The sequence below is a fragment of the Stegodyphus dumicola genome, chromosome 1 (genome assembly GCF_044657685.1).
Source record: "Stegodyphus dumicola isolate Sdum_Otavi_A_Nest chromosome 1, ASM4465768v1".
Lineage (NCBI taxonomy): Eukaryota > Metazoa > Arthropoda > Arachnida > Araneae > Eresidae > Stegodyphus > Stegodyphus dumicola.
The window spans coordinates 189939373-189953670 of record NC_140768.1 but is presented as its reverse complement, the minus strand read 5'-3'; the positions used below and the strand labels follow the sequence as shown (position 1 = coordinate 189953670).

The 14298-nt window shown below is 30.5% G+C and overlaps 1 protein-coding gene across 3 annotated transcripts in view; it reads left to right on the top strand.

Moving 5' to 3' along the window:
- Positions 1 to 14298, top strand: part of LOC118189122 (multidrug resistance-associated protein 1-like) — a 190529-nt gene that overhangs the window by 25840 nt on the left and 150391 nt on the right. For all 3 annotated transcript variants that reach the window (XM_085824093.1, XM_085824104.1, XM_085824099.1), the window contains exons 5-7: positions 2267 to 2398; positions 9407 to 9468; positions 10702 to 10830. In XM_085824093.1, coding sequence (XP_085680219.1) covers positions 2267 to 2398; positions 9407 to 9468; positions 10702 to 10830 — 323 coding nt within the window. The remainder of the gene's footprint in view (positions 1 to 2266; positions 2399 to 9406; positions 9469 to 10701; positions 10831 to 14298) is intronic.

Sequence of the window (14298 nt, the reverse complement as noted above, 5' to 3'; positions counted from 1 at the left end):
TGGACTGTTATAGTTGACCTAATTTCAGTAAACTTTTCTACACAGAAAACATGCTGTTTAATTGGTCATTGCTGCATAGCTACTTATAGTCAAGGCCACTAGGCTGTTTTCAGAAGTCTTCCATTGTCGTCCATCCATGCAGTGTAGCAATTCCCCATATTCATAACTTTGTGAAAAATATTTATTTGGCAGGCATAGTGTTTCAAAAATAACTGTAATAAGTGTAAAAAGTGCAATAGTAGTCTGCATGGCATGTATGTAAATGGACAAGCACAACAAAAAAGACATTGGAATATTTGGAGTTTCATTGTCTTTAGAGCTAAGAATATTTTCAAAACTGGGCAATCGAAAGTACTCTGCCCTGTATATTCTTAGACTTAAAATCAATAAAGGAAAAATAATCTGAGTATAATAAAATTTCATGAGCAGATACTACAGGCTAGTTTTCATGTTTCCCAAAGAGGAGGAGGCTCATTTTAGACTATATCTTTTTGAGTAAGTGTAAGTACTTAAAAATAATGCACAAAAAAAAGAATTACTGAATGGATTATGCATTCAAAGTAAATTTGCAGTACTTTTCAATTTAAGGTTTAAGGTAGCAAGCATCACATGTGCTCATTCTTCCTGTAGTGTGTGCTGCTTTTAAGTTGCAAGTATTTGAAATGGAACTTGCAATATTTCGAGTACTGTGATTTCAGAAGATTAAAACTCATGCATTAAAAATTTTAATTTTAAGTGGCAAAACGGCAACCAAAATTTGGATTGTTTTGTTTGAAATTAATTAGTCTGTGATCCGTATTCTTACTTTGGATGTTATGTGTTCTCCCTTTGGGAATCTTCCTTTTGGAGCATATGTCAACTTACAAGATGGTTAAAGGCTTAAAAGGGGGAAAAATCAGTATATAAATAAATTTATGACAAACTTTCATGAAGAAGATTGTTGAGTGTCATACAGGGACATATTGCAAGCAGCAGGGATTTCATCATTAGTATATAGTATTTTGATAGCAGTTGTGTGCAAAAAGAAAGTTCATGTCTGATGGGCATCTTGCTGCTGAACAAAAACAGAAATTCCTGAGCATTGTAACATCATGGAATGAGGATTTGATATTGAAGTTAAAGCATTTTTGTTACGAATAGACATTATTTATGAAAAATCGATTACAGGGATTTTGAATCATGGCTTAAAACACAGTTAAAGAGAAGTCTAGCCTTCTTGCTATTCTAAAAGTTTCAACAACAATTAAAGATGAAACAGGTTATGATCATTGCTTATGCTCACCTCTTTCCCAAATATCATAGCAGATAAAGTTGAATAAGCATGACTTTAGCATACTGCTATGAGCATATGTGAAAACCATTGCATATGATTATTGAGAAGCAGGTGGATTGCATAGAACTATAAAGAGAAACTATCTGAATTAAAATAATCTTGTAATAAAAATTCAGTTTGAATAATCTTCGTATTTTGTAAAAAGTTCTTCAGAATTTTCTTTTTAAAATTGTTATTTCATTTAAATCATGTAAATGAAATAATGTAGACCGATAAATTAAAAAAAAAAAAAAATGGTAAATTTTTTATGTTTTTTGATTGCCATTTTTAAATTGTTGAACTATTTAGTACAAACGAAGTTGAAAAAAAAAAAAAAAAAAAAGTACATGATGAAATGAGTGTGTTTTTCTTGTAGTGTAACCAAAATTCATGAATATCTGAAAATTAATCAGAAACATCAAATTCATAAAAAAAGCTCATAAGTTTGCACTTTCGAAATTTGCGTCCAGAATTATTGATTATTGAATTGTCAAATTGTCAATAGTATCAGTTGGCCATTAAAATATCACTTCAGGAAAAAACAAAATGCATTTGTGATGTATTTCAAAATAATTTATAATTTATTGGAATGTAATGTCCATTTTTTATAGCTTAGTAACTTTCAAGTAACTTTTAGTATAAGCCAGATTTTGATTGATGTAATTATCATTGAAAGTGGATAGCGGAACGTTAGCTGCTTTTTGCATACAATGGGGTGGTTATTTGCTTTCAATGTAAAATATAATATAAAATATATATTTACTTCGAAAAACGACAAAAAAGTTTATGCTCAAACACTGTTAAGGTGATTTGATTTCAGATTCAAAGATTCAATGTTATTTTTCACCTCTAACTAACTGAATTAAGCTGGATTTTACTGTATATGAAAAAACACTCATCTGAGAAGCTGTGTATTATAATACAGAATTTTTAAAATTTTTCCTATTTTTTTAGGCTTTTAGCTATGACAAAAACTATGAATATGAAGCATTTTCAACAATGGTATTTTACTTTGCTTTGTCTTTCATTGAATTCCTGTTCCACTGTTTTGCAGATGAAAGAAGAGAGCCAAGTAGCATACCTCCAGTATGTATTTTTACTTTTTAAAAAAAAATATTTGTTTTGTTAAATAAATATTTTGAATGGTGTGTTAAATTTTTCTTTTTCCTAAAACAGATTTTTTTCTCATGCTAATCTCTATAAAACATTATAAGTTCTGGAAATCCTCACTTCCATTTTAAATTTGTTATTATTGCATGGATTGTAGAAAGAGTAAGGAAAATGAAAATTTTTTGTGTTTTATCAAACAAAGTAAAAATGTGAAATTCTTTCCCCTCTCGCTCCAGTAGCAGGCTGTAGCTGTTTATAGACATTGGCCACTATTAAGGCCAGAAGCATTGCTGTCTGGATTATGGAGGCACCTAATAGGTGGGCCACCATTGTCTTCTGTGAAGGGATGGATAAATTACATCAATGCCTTCTTCGGGATTCAAACCAGTGCCCTTCGGTACGACAGTCAGAGTCCCTAACAACTTTCTCGTCTGGGCGACAAATGTGAAATCTATAAAAATGCATTGCCTTTCTTTTCTCATACACTAGAATTCCAAATACTAGGCTAATTTCAACCACAGTCTGCATTTAAAAAATCAGGACAAATGATAGGAGATTTTACTTGACTAAAAATATTTTGTGAGTTAAATGCAAATGAAGTTATGGCAGATTCCTGATTAACTGGGCCCCCATGTAAAAAAAAAGTTGTAATAGGTTAAGTTTGATTTTTGTGAACTTCAGGTACTGCGTGATCTAAAAGTTATACATGTCAGTACTTTAAAAAATTATCAAAATTCCAAAATACATAATTAAAGCAAATCGTGTGAAGGAATGATACCTCTGTACTGTTACAAGTAGTGCATCATTTGAAATTTTAATTGCAGTTTATGCTGTTAGCTTTAAAAATTATTTATTTAAAGCAACATGCAGATGAGTTTTCCCAAGCAGAACAAATTTTTATAATTGACTATTGCTTCACAATGCATACATTTGATAGCTGTGCCATTTTTCTCAAATATTACGTTGGTGTTTGTAACATTTTATTCCTAACTTTGTCTATTTTATCCAAAATTAGAAGAGATGAGCAGCTATTTCATTTCTTATAGTGAACGAACACTTTGTTTCTCAAAATCAGATTACTAAGCAGAGAGTCTCCCTGGTTGATTCATGAACATTTGGGAACATTTGGGAGACTTAAAATCTAGAGCGAAATCCTATATGAAACTTTAAATGTTTCAACACTTTTTCTGTAAGAATGCATTCCAAAGTAATGCACAATCGTAAAAAATTGGTCTGTTTAAGAAAAATTCATCTTCATTTTGTGCCAAACATGGTTTTTACAGCTAAGAGCATAAACTGAAAATGAAATTTCAAGTGATGTGTTACTTGTGACAGCACATCCACTGAAACATTTCGCCATTAATATCCATTTTGAAATTTCCATAGTTTCTTAATGTTTGATAATTGTGTCTTTCAGATCATAATCTGTAATGAATAACGTATGGAAGTCTTCATTGCTTTATTATAATGTGCCGTAGTCACTGTCAGGGTAGTCTATTTCTTATCTTAAATACAAATTCACAGAGACTAGAAAAACTTTTGATTTGTCAGAAGCTCAAATTATTATGGAAATTCATTATTCTTAATAAAGATTTGCAGGGCTTCAGTTTTTGTGCAAGTTAACTGAAGTATTGAATTATTCAGTTTTGAACACAATGCATGATACATAATAATATTTGCAAGAATTTTTTTTAAGCCAAAAATCGATCACAAAATGGGATTTTGTGGCATATCACTAGAAATGTTGGTTCGCTTTAGATAGCTGCTTCACTTTTCAGGTTGTTGTCACCAATTGTTATTGCCCTGTATTGTGTTTTAAAGAAATTAAATAGTGGAGAATATGCATGAATGTATGCATGTTTCTCACATAGTGAAAAACAACGGTACCTAGAACCATCAAATTTTGAATAACCAAATCAAATAATGAAATAATTAAATTTTGAATAGATCTTTACCCAAACATGGGCATCTGGAAGCCTGTATTTTGAACTGTGAATTTGTTTATTCTTTATTTCATATTTTATGAAACCTTAATGAATTTTTTATTAACAAATTCAACAATTTCAAAGTGAGTAGGGGCAATACTGTTTGAAACAAAACATTTTTATGTACAGCGTTGCTATTAAAAAAAATGTAAGATATTTATCTTTCAGTTTTAATGACAAACTCATCTGTATAAAAGTAATATGTTGCTGCAGCCGAAAATAAAATACTTTTATTTTCCACTCATTAGTGTATTGCCATTCATTACAGCGTACTAATACTTTCAAATTTAATCTGGAGTGTGATTGAGTAATGAACTAAGCATTTTAGATTTAGACCAAACTAAGCAATCTGATGGTTTAGACTGCGAGTGTATGTTTTGTTTTTTTGTTTATAAAAATATGGATATGAATGATGTAAGGTTTATCCTATAAATTTTACTGCATTGTATAATGATGATCATATGTATAATTCTTAAAAATCCTGCCTTTTACAATTTTAAAGACAAGTTTTCATGTAAAGTTTTCATAAACTTGAAAATATTTAATAAATAACAAGACAAGTTTTCATAAACTTAAAAATATTGTTCACTTTTATTTAAAGCAATAAACACAGTTCTTAAGAATATTTTTTCTACTATTTAACTCTTTGATATATAAAATAATTTAAATTGTAGTAAAAGTTTGCATGAATTGTAACTTATGGACCTGAAGAACACAAAATTGAGACTTAAAATCTAGAGCGAAATCCTAAATTTTGAGGTGCGGTATATATTTTATACCAGTGCCTTTCTAAGACATTTTGTTCCAGGTAGCTGCCAATTATTAGTTTTTATTTTTTTAATAAATTTTGTATACTTTTTATGTTCATCTACAGAGATGGGTGTTTGACTATAGCTACGTAAGTCTGAAGAGAAAAGCTTTTAAAATTTTGCTAGAAATTTAAAATTTTAAAAGTAAAATCTATTTTTTATGCACTTTGATAATGCAACCCAGCTGAACATACTTATGTAAAATATGGATGAAAAGCTTTCAAAATTGATTTAAATTCATTATTATTATTTTATGAAAAAATTTAGCCAATATAACTCTGCATGTGTAAACCGTATCATGCTGTAACTGAAAGAGTATAATGTTACAAGGAGATTTAACTCAGCGGAAAATGTAAAAAAAAAATAAAAATGAAATATTACAACTCAACAGAAAAAGTATGTTGCATTTCTGAAGTTATTATATTTTATTCTTCAGATAGTATATAAAAAAAGAGCATGCTTCATGCTATGATACCAAAGAATTGACCCCACTCACACTTTCGATTATCGATGCCCGTAAGGGCCCATTTTTAATTTTTTGTAAATATAGGTTCTAATATATCATTTTATTCAGGAAATAACACCGTTAAACGATTTTATTATTTGATACACTTCCAAGCTCTTATTTTGATTTTCAGCCCCTTTGCCTACTAGGGGCCCCTTTTCAACTTTTGGATAAATTTTGGTTTTAACCCTTTCAGGACAGGTGTTCCATAAACCATTCCCTAAGAACATCTCTTACAGCCGTGTGTCCCTTCCACGCATCGCTAGAGATTGCATTCAGAGGACGGGTAATGCGTATACGCATTTTAAGCTGGAACGTTTTTCTGAAAGCCACTAGATGGCATCCTATGTCCAATACTTTTGAAATGAACACAGTTTTAGGTTCCTGACCTTGAGTTTGATATATTTTGCTTGACTTTGGTATTTTACTCATCAGCTCTTGCGAGGTTGGGGGGCAGGGAAAAGCGTAACAGAGGTGAGCTCTTTAAATCGCTGCGTGCTAATGAAAACATTCGCGTGTCTGATTTATATTTGATTTCTTTTTTAATTCTATTTTTTCCTTTACTATGTATGGTCTTTTAGGGTTAGTATGTGGAGTATTGTTACGTTTTGCATTGCCTTCAGATATATTTCCGTTTCTTCTCTTTTTATTTCCGAAAGCCCACCTCCAGTCTATTATGGCGGGAAGGCGCTATTTATCAGAGGAAAAATACCCTCCTATGGTCAATGAACCATTTATTAACGCAGATGAGAGTGATGATTCATTTTCTAAAGAGTTAGAAAGTGATACTTTTGCGTGCTTCGAGATTTACCACACTCAGTCTTCATTTTAAATTTTGTTACTTCTTACTGTAAATAGTCTTTATTGTGTTGTTTTATTAATTTTAAATTTTATTGATGGATTTTATGAATTAAAACTTTGGAATAATTTTAATAGCGCTTCCGAAAATTATTTTATAAGATAAGCAATTTTTTAAGTATATTTTCATGTAAAATAAAGAAAAAAATTTTTCAAGTGCCAATTTTAACATATATAAAAGCTCAAGTAATAATCTAAAATGATACCAAAAATTATGATGATAGAAGCGAAACTTTTTTTTTTTTAGTAAAATTAGGCTTAGTGATGCAAAACCTCTGTCCTGTACTGTGACTGCCTTCGATTCCCTTCCGTTCCACGTGAGTGTCTTAAACGAAGGTGCTCTATCGTGAAAAGGTTAATCTTAAACTGGCCTTTTAAAAATTTCTTTCCATTCACCAACTGTGAAAATTTATTTCGAAACCACCTATTTGTATCCTAACTCGGGGGGAAAATTGTGTTCCCAATTCTCTCATCTGAAATTAACAAAAGATGATACCCTAAAGAATAAAAGCCTGCTTTCAAATCAGCAGTTTTGCCATTCCACTAAGGGATGGACCTAAAGTGCTATTTCCCATATTTTTAAGTGAGCTATCCCTTTGTGTGATGTTATCACAGCCCCTTTGAAGATGGCATGATCCCCGAATGACAAATTAGTTGTCAGTCAGCTCTTTACATTTTTGCTACATTCTAGGATTTTGGAAAACATGAAGAAGTGGGGATCTTTTGGGGCCAACATGCCACATTTAACCCCTACAAATGTGTAACTTTTGACTCCAAACAACAATTTTGAAATCAGTGAGTCTTGCTCCTGGGAAAGGATGAAGTGCTGAAATTAAAATCTAAACAGAGATGAATGAGAAACTTGAGTGGAGTAAACAAAGAATAAAAAGAAACTAATATACTTGTATTCACCTAGTATAGGGTCAGAAAATTATACTGAATCCTAAACAACTGGTAAATTAATCGTAAACTATTATAATATAAAGAAACTCTGTCATCTCACAGAGTACAAAAGGAGAAGCCTAGTGCTGCCATCTATTGGCATGGTACTCTCAGTATGGATGCTATTATATATTATATACCAGTCTTGAAATCATATACATAATCTTCTTTTAATTATCACTTCTGACTGAAATGCAGCAAATATATAAGATTCAGCATGTGTGTCATATATTTTCAGATTTTGAATTTTTTCTCCCCCTCCAATAGAATTTATGAACCTTCAAACATGATACTGTGGAATGAGCTATATTCATTTCATAACTGCAAAATATTGAGCATTCATAGGGTAGTGGTGCCATTTAGAATCAAAAGGAAATACTAGAAACTTACGATTACAACTTTTGGTATAGAAAAATTAGCATTTTTTAGGAGTGAAGACACAATAATTAAGCACCTCCTGTTAAAAAATTGACAAACATCCAGTATATTTTATATACTGGTGCCCTTTAAAGGGTTAATGCTATTGATTTAAAAAAATATATTAAAGTCATGAGATGTCTGATGAGATATATTCAATATTTTTATGAAATTGCATTAGTTGGTTTCATTGAAATCATTATATACTTTTTCTTTCTGTGATAACTATTTTAGGTGGCTGGCCACACAAGTTAGTTTTTAAAGAAATAATATAGTGAATAGAAAAGTATGTATGGCAACCTCTAACACTTTCAGGAATTCTAAATACGCGTATGTACTGTTTTTAAATACATTTGATTTTGCTGATGAATTGAATTTTATGTGGCAAAACTGCAAAGAACGTGATATTTAAAAAATAAAGATAGCACACAACAAATTAATAATAAAAAAGACAAAAAATGTTTTTTTAAAGCCATCTTACTACGAAAACTGAAAATTCTGAGGATGAACTGAGAAAAGACTAGAAAAATAGAAAAATCATTAACATTGCATCAGGAATTCTAAACATGTGCTGTTAGGCTGTTTTAAAAAAATTGGAATTTGGTTGTTAAATTGTATGTGGTTTAAGTGCCAAATTATGTTTAATAATAAAGCTAAAAAGAAAAAGAAAGGGGTAAGCAGGAGTGAGTGCAAGAGCAGACTGGTAGACTGTGAGCACATCGAGAATGTAAAAAACCTTAAACAAACCCTTTTGGACAACCATTAAAATCTGAAACTTTTTTTTGTGTGTGCGAGTTTGAAAGGAACTAAGTATATTTTATTAACTAATTTCGTATCAAATTCATCATATTTTACAATGCAATGTATATATGTTATATTTTTACTTCAATTGATGGATATTTTTAAATGTAGAGATACACGAGTCAAAATGAAATAAATTTTCTAAAATTCATATAAATTTGTTTTTGTGATCCATATATTTATAAGGTAGCGAGTATCGTGAAAACAAATTCATTAGGCTGATAACTTAATTCCATACTAAAAATAAATCAGTATTCTTAATGGTAAAATCCATTTGCAGTTTGTAAAATGTTAAAGAAGAAAATAATCCCTGTCAAGAAGGAAATAATCCCTGTCAAATTAAGTAGCTAAATAAATAAAATTGATAAAATAAAATGACTGAAGCAGAACTTATTTTCTGGTATAAATTTTTTTATCTTGTTCCCATCAGAAATTTATATTTGCTGAAAAATAGGAATTGGGCAACCATTTGGTAAAATACATTTTCTTTTTAAATCAAGGATTTTTCTCTTGCCTTTCTTTAAGGAGAGTTCATTGCCATGCACATTGAGATGATTATAGTTATTTTATTAGAAGGTGAAAGATTAAAGGAAAGGGATAATATCTGTTTTTTTTTTAACTGCTAGTAAAAATTTTCTTTTTAAATTATTGATTATTATTTTTTTAGAGAGAAAGCCCTGAAGAGCGATCTTCATTTTTATCTAGGATTACATTCTGGTGGTTTAGACCGTGAGTGTACTTTTTGCCTTTTCTGTTCAAAATTACATAAAACTGTATGATGTAGTAAGGTTTATTGTCATTATAAATTTTACTCCACTTTATAATGATGATCATATTTGTTATACTTAAAAATCCCATCTTTTTCAAATTTAAGACAAGTTTTTCATGTTTATATAAACTTAAAAGAATTGTTCACTCTTATATATTTTCTAATTATTTGCTTTTATGTATTATTATTCTTTTAAATAGTATTTTTGAATTTCTGAGGGAGATTGTTTGATCAACAAAAAAAGTTTACCTGATTTCCTGCATAACTTGTATGATCTGTTGTAAGAGATACTTAGTACAGTACAAAGTCCGTAATCTGGACCTCAAAGCCACAAACTTATGCATGTGCGTAATGCGTTTACGCATGCGCGTTTAATGTGCACGTAAAGCCAGTAAAGTGTTTACACATGTGCATTTCCAATAGTGAAGAAAGTGACAGAGAGGTTATTGAAAACGAAAAAATTTCGATTGACAAGTTGATCAGTGTTCTTAATACAGCACTTACAGGTTTTGAACAGTTGAACTTTGTAACAAGAAATTGTGTCTTTGGAACAAGAAATTATGTCTGTTTATAGAAGAGAGAATTAAAGAGAAAGTATTAACACAAAAACGAAGCAACTTAAACAACTTACATTGAAAGAAGTGTTTAATAAAGTAAATAAATAAATATTAAGCTTTTTTTTTTTTTTTTTTTGTAAATTTGATACCCTTTAGATCATAATTGCTCTTTATTTTATAAATTATGGTTTCATATTTTTAATTGTATAATTTCTGCATGCCATCTTACCAGATTTAAATTGATGATCTATATTCCGGTAAAACCCCTAATTTCGGAATCGCCGAAGTCCCGACCAGTCTGGATTATAAATTAAAAAAGGCCTTGTACACAGTAACAGATTTTAAATATATCATATTTTTCTAATATGAGCATATATTACAGAAGGTATGGAACAAATTTGTGATAAACCATTAACTTTTATTTCTTTGAAATTTTCTGTCGGTATTTGATCAGACAACCAGTTACATTAAATCTAAAATTTAAAAAAGGGCTTTGTAAGAAATTAAAAGAATTTGAATGCCCTGATATTTTTATCCCAAATTTCAAAAATTGAAATTTAAAAAAATTATGAAAAATATTAGCATAAATTATATTATCATAAAGTATTACATTTAATTACTGTTTATTTCTTTTAGAATGGCTGTGCTGGGCTATAAAAAGCCATTGACTGCTGATGATATGTGGGAACTTTGTGAAGAGAATCAATCTGAACATCTACAAGCTAAATTTAATAAGTACTGGTTACTACTTATAGCAAAGACTGGGTAATTTTTTCTTCTTTTCATGCTTTGGATCTTAATGTGTAACACATTTTAGTGTATACTTTAATTTTTATGATTCCTCTCTGTGCAAGATTAACATTTTAAACTGAATTAAAATAAATGCAGTAACCAATTAAATTATTCACAAACAGAAAAGCTTTCTTTTTTTATTTATTAGTATTTGAAAATTAGTAATGTGATCAAAGTTTCTTAGTTTAAACTAAATCAAAACTTTAAATTATATAACTATTTTTAGGAGCTTTGGTGAAATAAAATATCTATGCAGTGCTCCATGTATTAGTACGACCACTTTAGCAGAAGTCCGAAAATTTTCAGAATGCAGCAATGTTTGGCATCTTAATAATTTTTTATTTAAAAAAAAAATCAGTGTTGCCATTTTGATTCTTTTTTGTTGTATTCAAAGTTCCAACATTTGTTGTAGCTGTGAGTTATACAAGTCAATTTTAAAATCTGCATGCAGGGTATTTATCTGTAATAGAAAAAACTGCAATAAAATTTCTATATTTTGATGCTAAATTGCTAAGATAGCAGTTGCTTTAAATCTATTCAGTACCTCCTTGTGTACTATGAAATTTGAAGCTGAACAAAAGAAATGAAATCTACCTGTTGGTATATTTATTGTTTGATTTTCAGAATAAATACCTTCTAAAAACTTAAAATGTATATGTATGTAATAAATGAATTCTTTGCACTCATAAGTGGTTATACTTTTTCTGCTATAAAAGACACCAAATTGCATCAGGGAAGTTGGCTAATATATAAATACTTATTTTAGCTCTTATTCGTGCTAATTACTGTACTCTGTGGAGGTATTCTTTTGGCTGTTGCATATCTATTTTTACATATTGTACAAAGTTTAATCCTATCTTGATCTAAAACATTACATATCTACTGTTAAAATGATATAAAATTATGCTCAAACATCATCACAAAAATTTATGATTTCCATAAATAATCGGAAGGCACTCTTCAGTTTAAAATTAGAGAGGTTAAAAAGTCCCTAGATGGGAATGGATTTTGTACAAAACTACTAGTTTCATAACAATAAACAATAAAGTTCACAAACTTGACCCTTGGTGCACTATAAGCTGCATTCCTAAATAATTAAGGAACTGAAATTTAAAATGCAAAATATTACACTTAAAACTAGGTAAAAGAATTACCACAAATTGGTGTAGATTCTGTATAAATTTGTCTTTGAGGATGACTGACACAGGTTCTTCAAGGAAAGGGGGGATTCCCCTCTCCTATTCAGTTTAAGGTAGGCAAATGTAAGTGCTTAATGTGTAAGGAAATTGAATGTATGTTTGTATTCAAAAATCAAACCGATTATCACTGGAAAAATTTGCAAAACCTCGACTGGGTTTGTATGGAGACATATTAACCATTTGAGACTTGTGTTTGATTTAAGCTCTTTAAAAAGTGAAGTATCTTGCATGTAGTGTTGCTTCTCCTTTTGAAAATTTTTTTTTTCTGTTTGTAGCAATACTCCCGCTTTCAGTTAGACCAGGGGTCGGCAATCTGCAGCTCGCGAGCCACATGCGGCTCTTTGGATTTGAAGCTGCGGCTCTTTAGTTCCATATGAAACTATTATTATTTTATCTAAATAAATAAATAAATAAATAAATAAAAATAACAAGAACTGAAGAAGAGCATCGAGAATTCAATCGGGATTGGACGCAGTCGTTTGCTTTTATAGGCAACTTGAATGGCCTTCTGACTTGTCTCATTTGCCACAAAAAACTCGCACACAATAAGAAATCAAATTTAGAGAGACACTTCACTAAGAGACATACTCAGTTTGCTAGTAAATATCTAAGATTTGCTACTATCCGCTAAAACAGTACAAGATAGAATAGCTAAAATGTCTTTAAATGTAACATATTTGCAGGTCGAAGATATTCAACTTTCTTCTGCCTTATAACTTGCTATAGATGAGTCTAGCGACACGGCACAAGTTGCCCTTTTTGTCAGGTATATGTCTTCCCGAGACCCAAAAGAAGAACTTATAGGATTGCAACCGCTCTCGGGACAAAATTAGAGGGGAAGATATAGCGAATGCCGTGCAAAAATGCCTTGAAGACGATAAGATCGATTTAAATAAAATCGTTCAAATAGCAACTGATGGAGCCAGAAGTATGACAGGAAAAAATAAAGGGGCAACAACGATTCTTCAGAGTAAAATAAACCACGAAATTCTTACGTTTCACAGCATAATACACCAAGAAGCGCTTTGTGTCCAAACATTTCTGGCCGAAATAGTTGAGGTCATGAATATGGTAATCAAGATTGTTAACAGCATCTTGTCAAAAGCACTCTACCATCGTCAGTTTAAAGAATTCTTAAAACGAAATGGAGACAGTATTCCGACCTCCTTCTTCACAATAAAGTGCGATGGCTTTCCAAAGGAAAGGTGTTGAAATGTTCTGCTTTGTGCTTGAATGAAATAAATACGTTCCTAAATGAAAAAAGCATTAATCACCCTGAATTAGAGAACGACAAATGATTGCAAAAATTTTACTTTATGGTGGATGTCACAGCTAAATGAGCTAAATCTAAAACTGCAAGGAAAGGGAAACCCAGCCTATGTTTTGGTAGAGGAATTGGTTTGTTTTGAAGAAAAATTAATTCTTTTTGCAGAAGATATTCAGAGCGGTAAATTACTTCATTTTCAATTTCTAAAGCAATATCATGATAAAACCAGTGCTATTGTTGACACAAATTACTTCAGCACAGTTATAAAAAAATTAAAGATGAATTTGCTGACAGACTTGAGAAATTCAAAACCAACAAAATCACTCTAGCATTCATAGTAAATCCTCTCAACACAAATAGTAACGAAATCCACATTGAGCCATTTGGAATTGATATTGGATTTCTAGAAATGCAATTTATCGATTTAAAAAGTTAAGCTTTGTGGAGTGGAAAATTTACAGAGATGAAAAGCAAGTTGGAAGAGTTGGAAGTCCAGAAATGTATATACATAACGCAACAAAAATGGACAGCTTTAAAAGAAATGCCGTGAGTTGAGATACTTATATTCGACGCATGGAATAGTCTTCCAGATTGCTACAGTGAGGTGAAGAAGTTGGCATTTGGAGTGCTGACTATCTTCGGATCGACATATTCCTGTGAGCAAGCATTCTCTTGCATGAATATAATTAAAAGAAGCCAATTAACAAAAAAAAAAAAAAATTTAGAGTCATGTTTGCAACTTAAAACAACAAGTTACAAGACAAATTTATCCAAACTTTCTAAAACCATGCAATGTGAACACTCCCATTGAATTTGTTTGCTCAAATGTATGTTATTTTTTTTAAAATTTTAATTACAAGTTACATTGCGTAGTAAAGTTTAAATTTTCTACTTGAATAATCATGCAAAGCCATCGCTCCCATTGAATTTGTTTGCTCAATTCTTTGTCATTGAACTACAAGTTAGTGTTGTAAG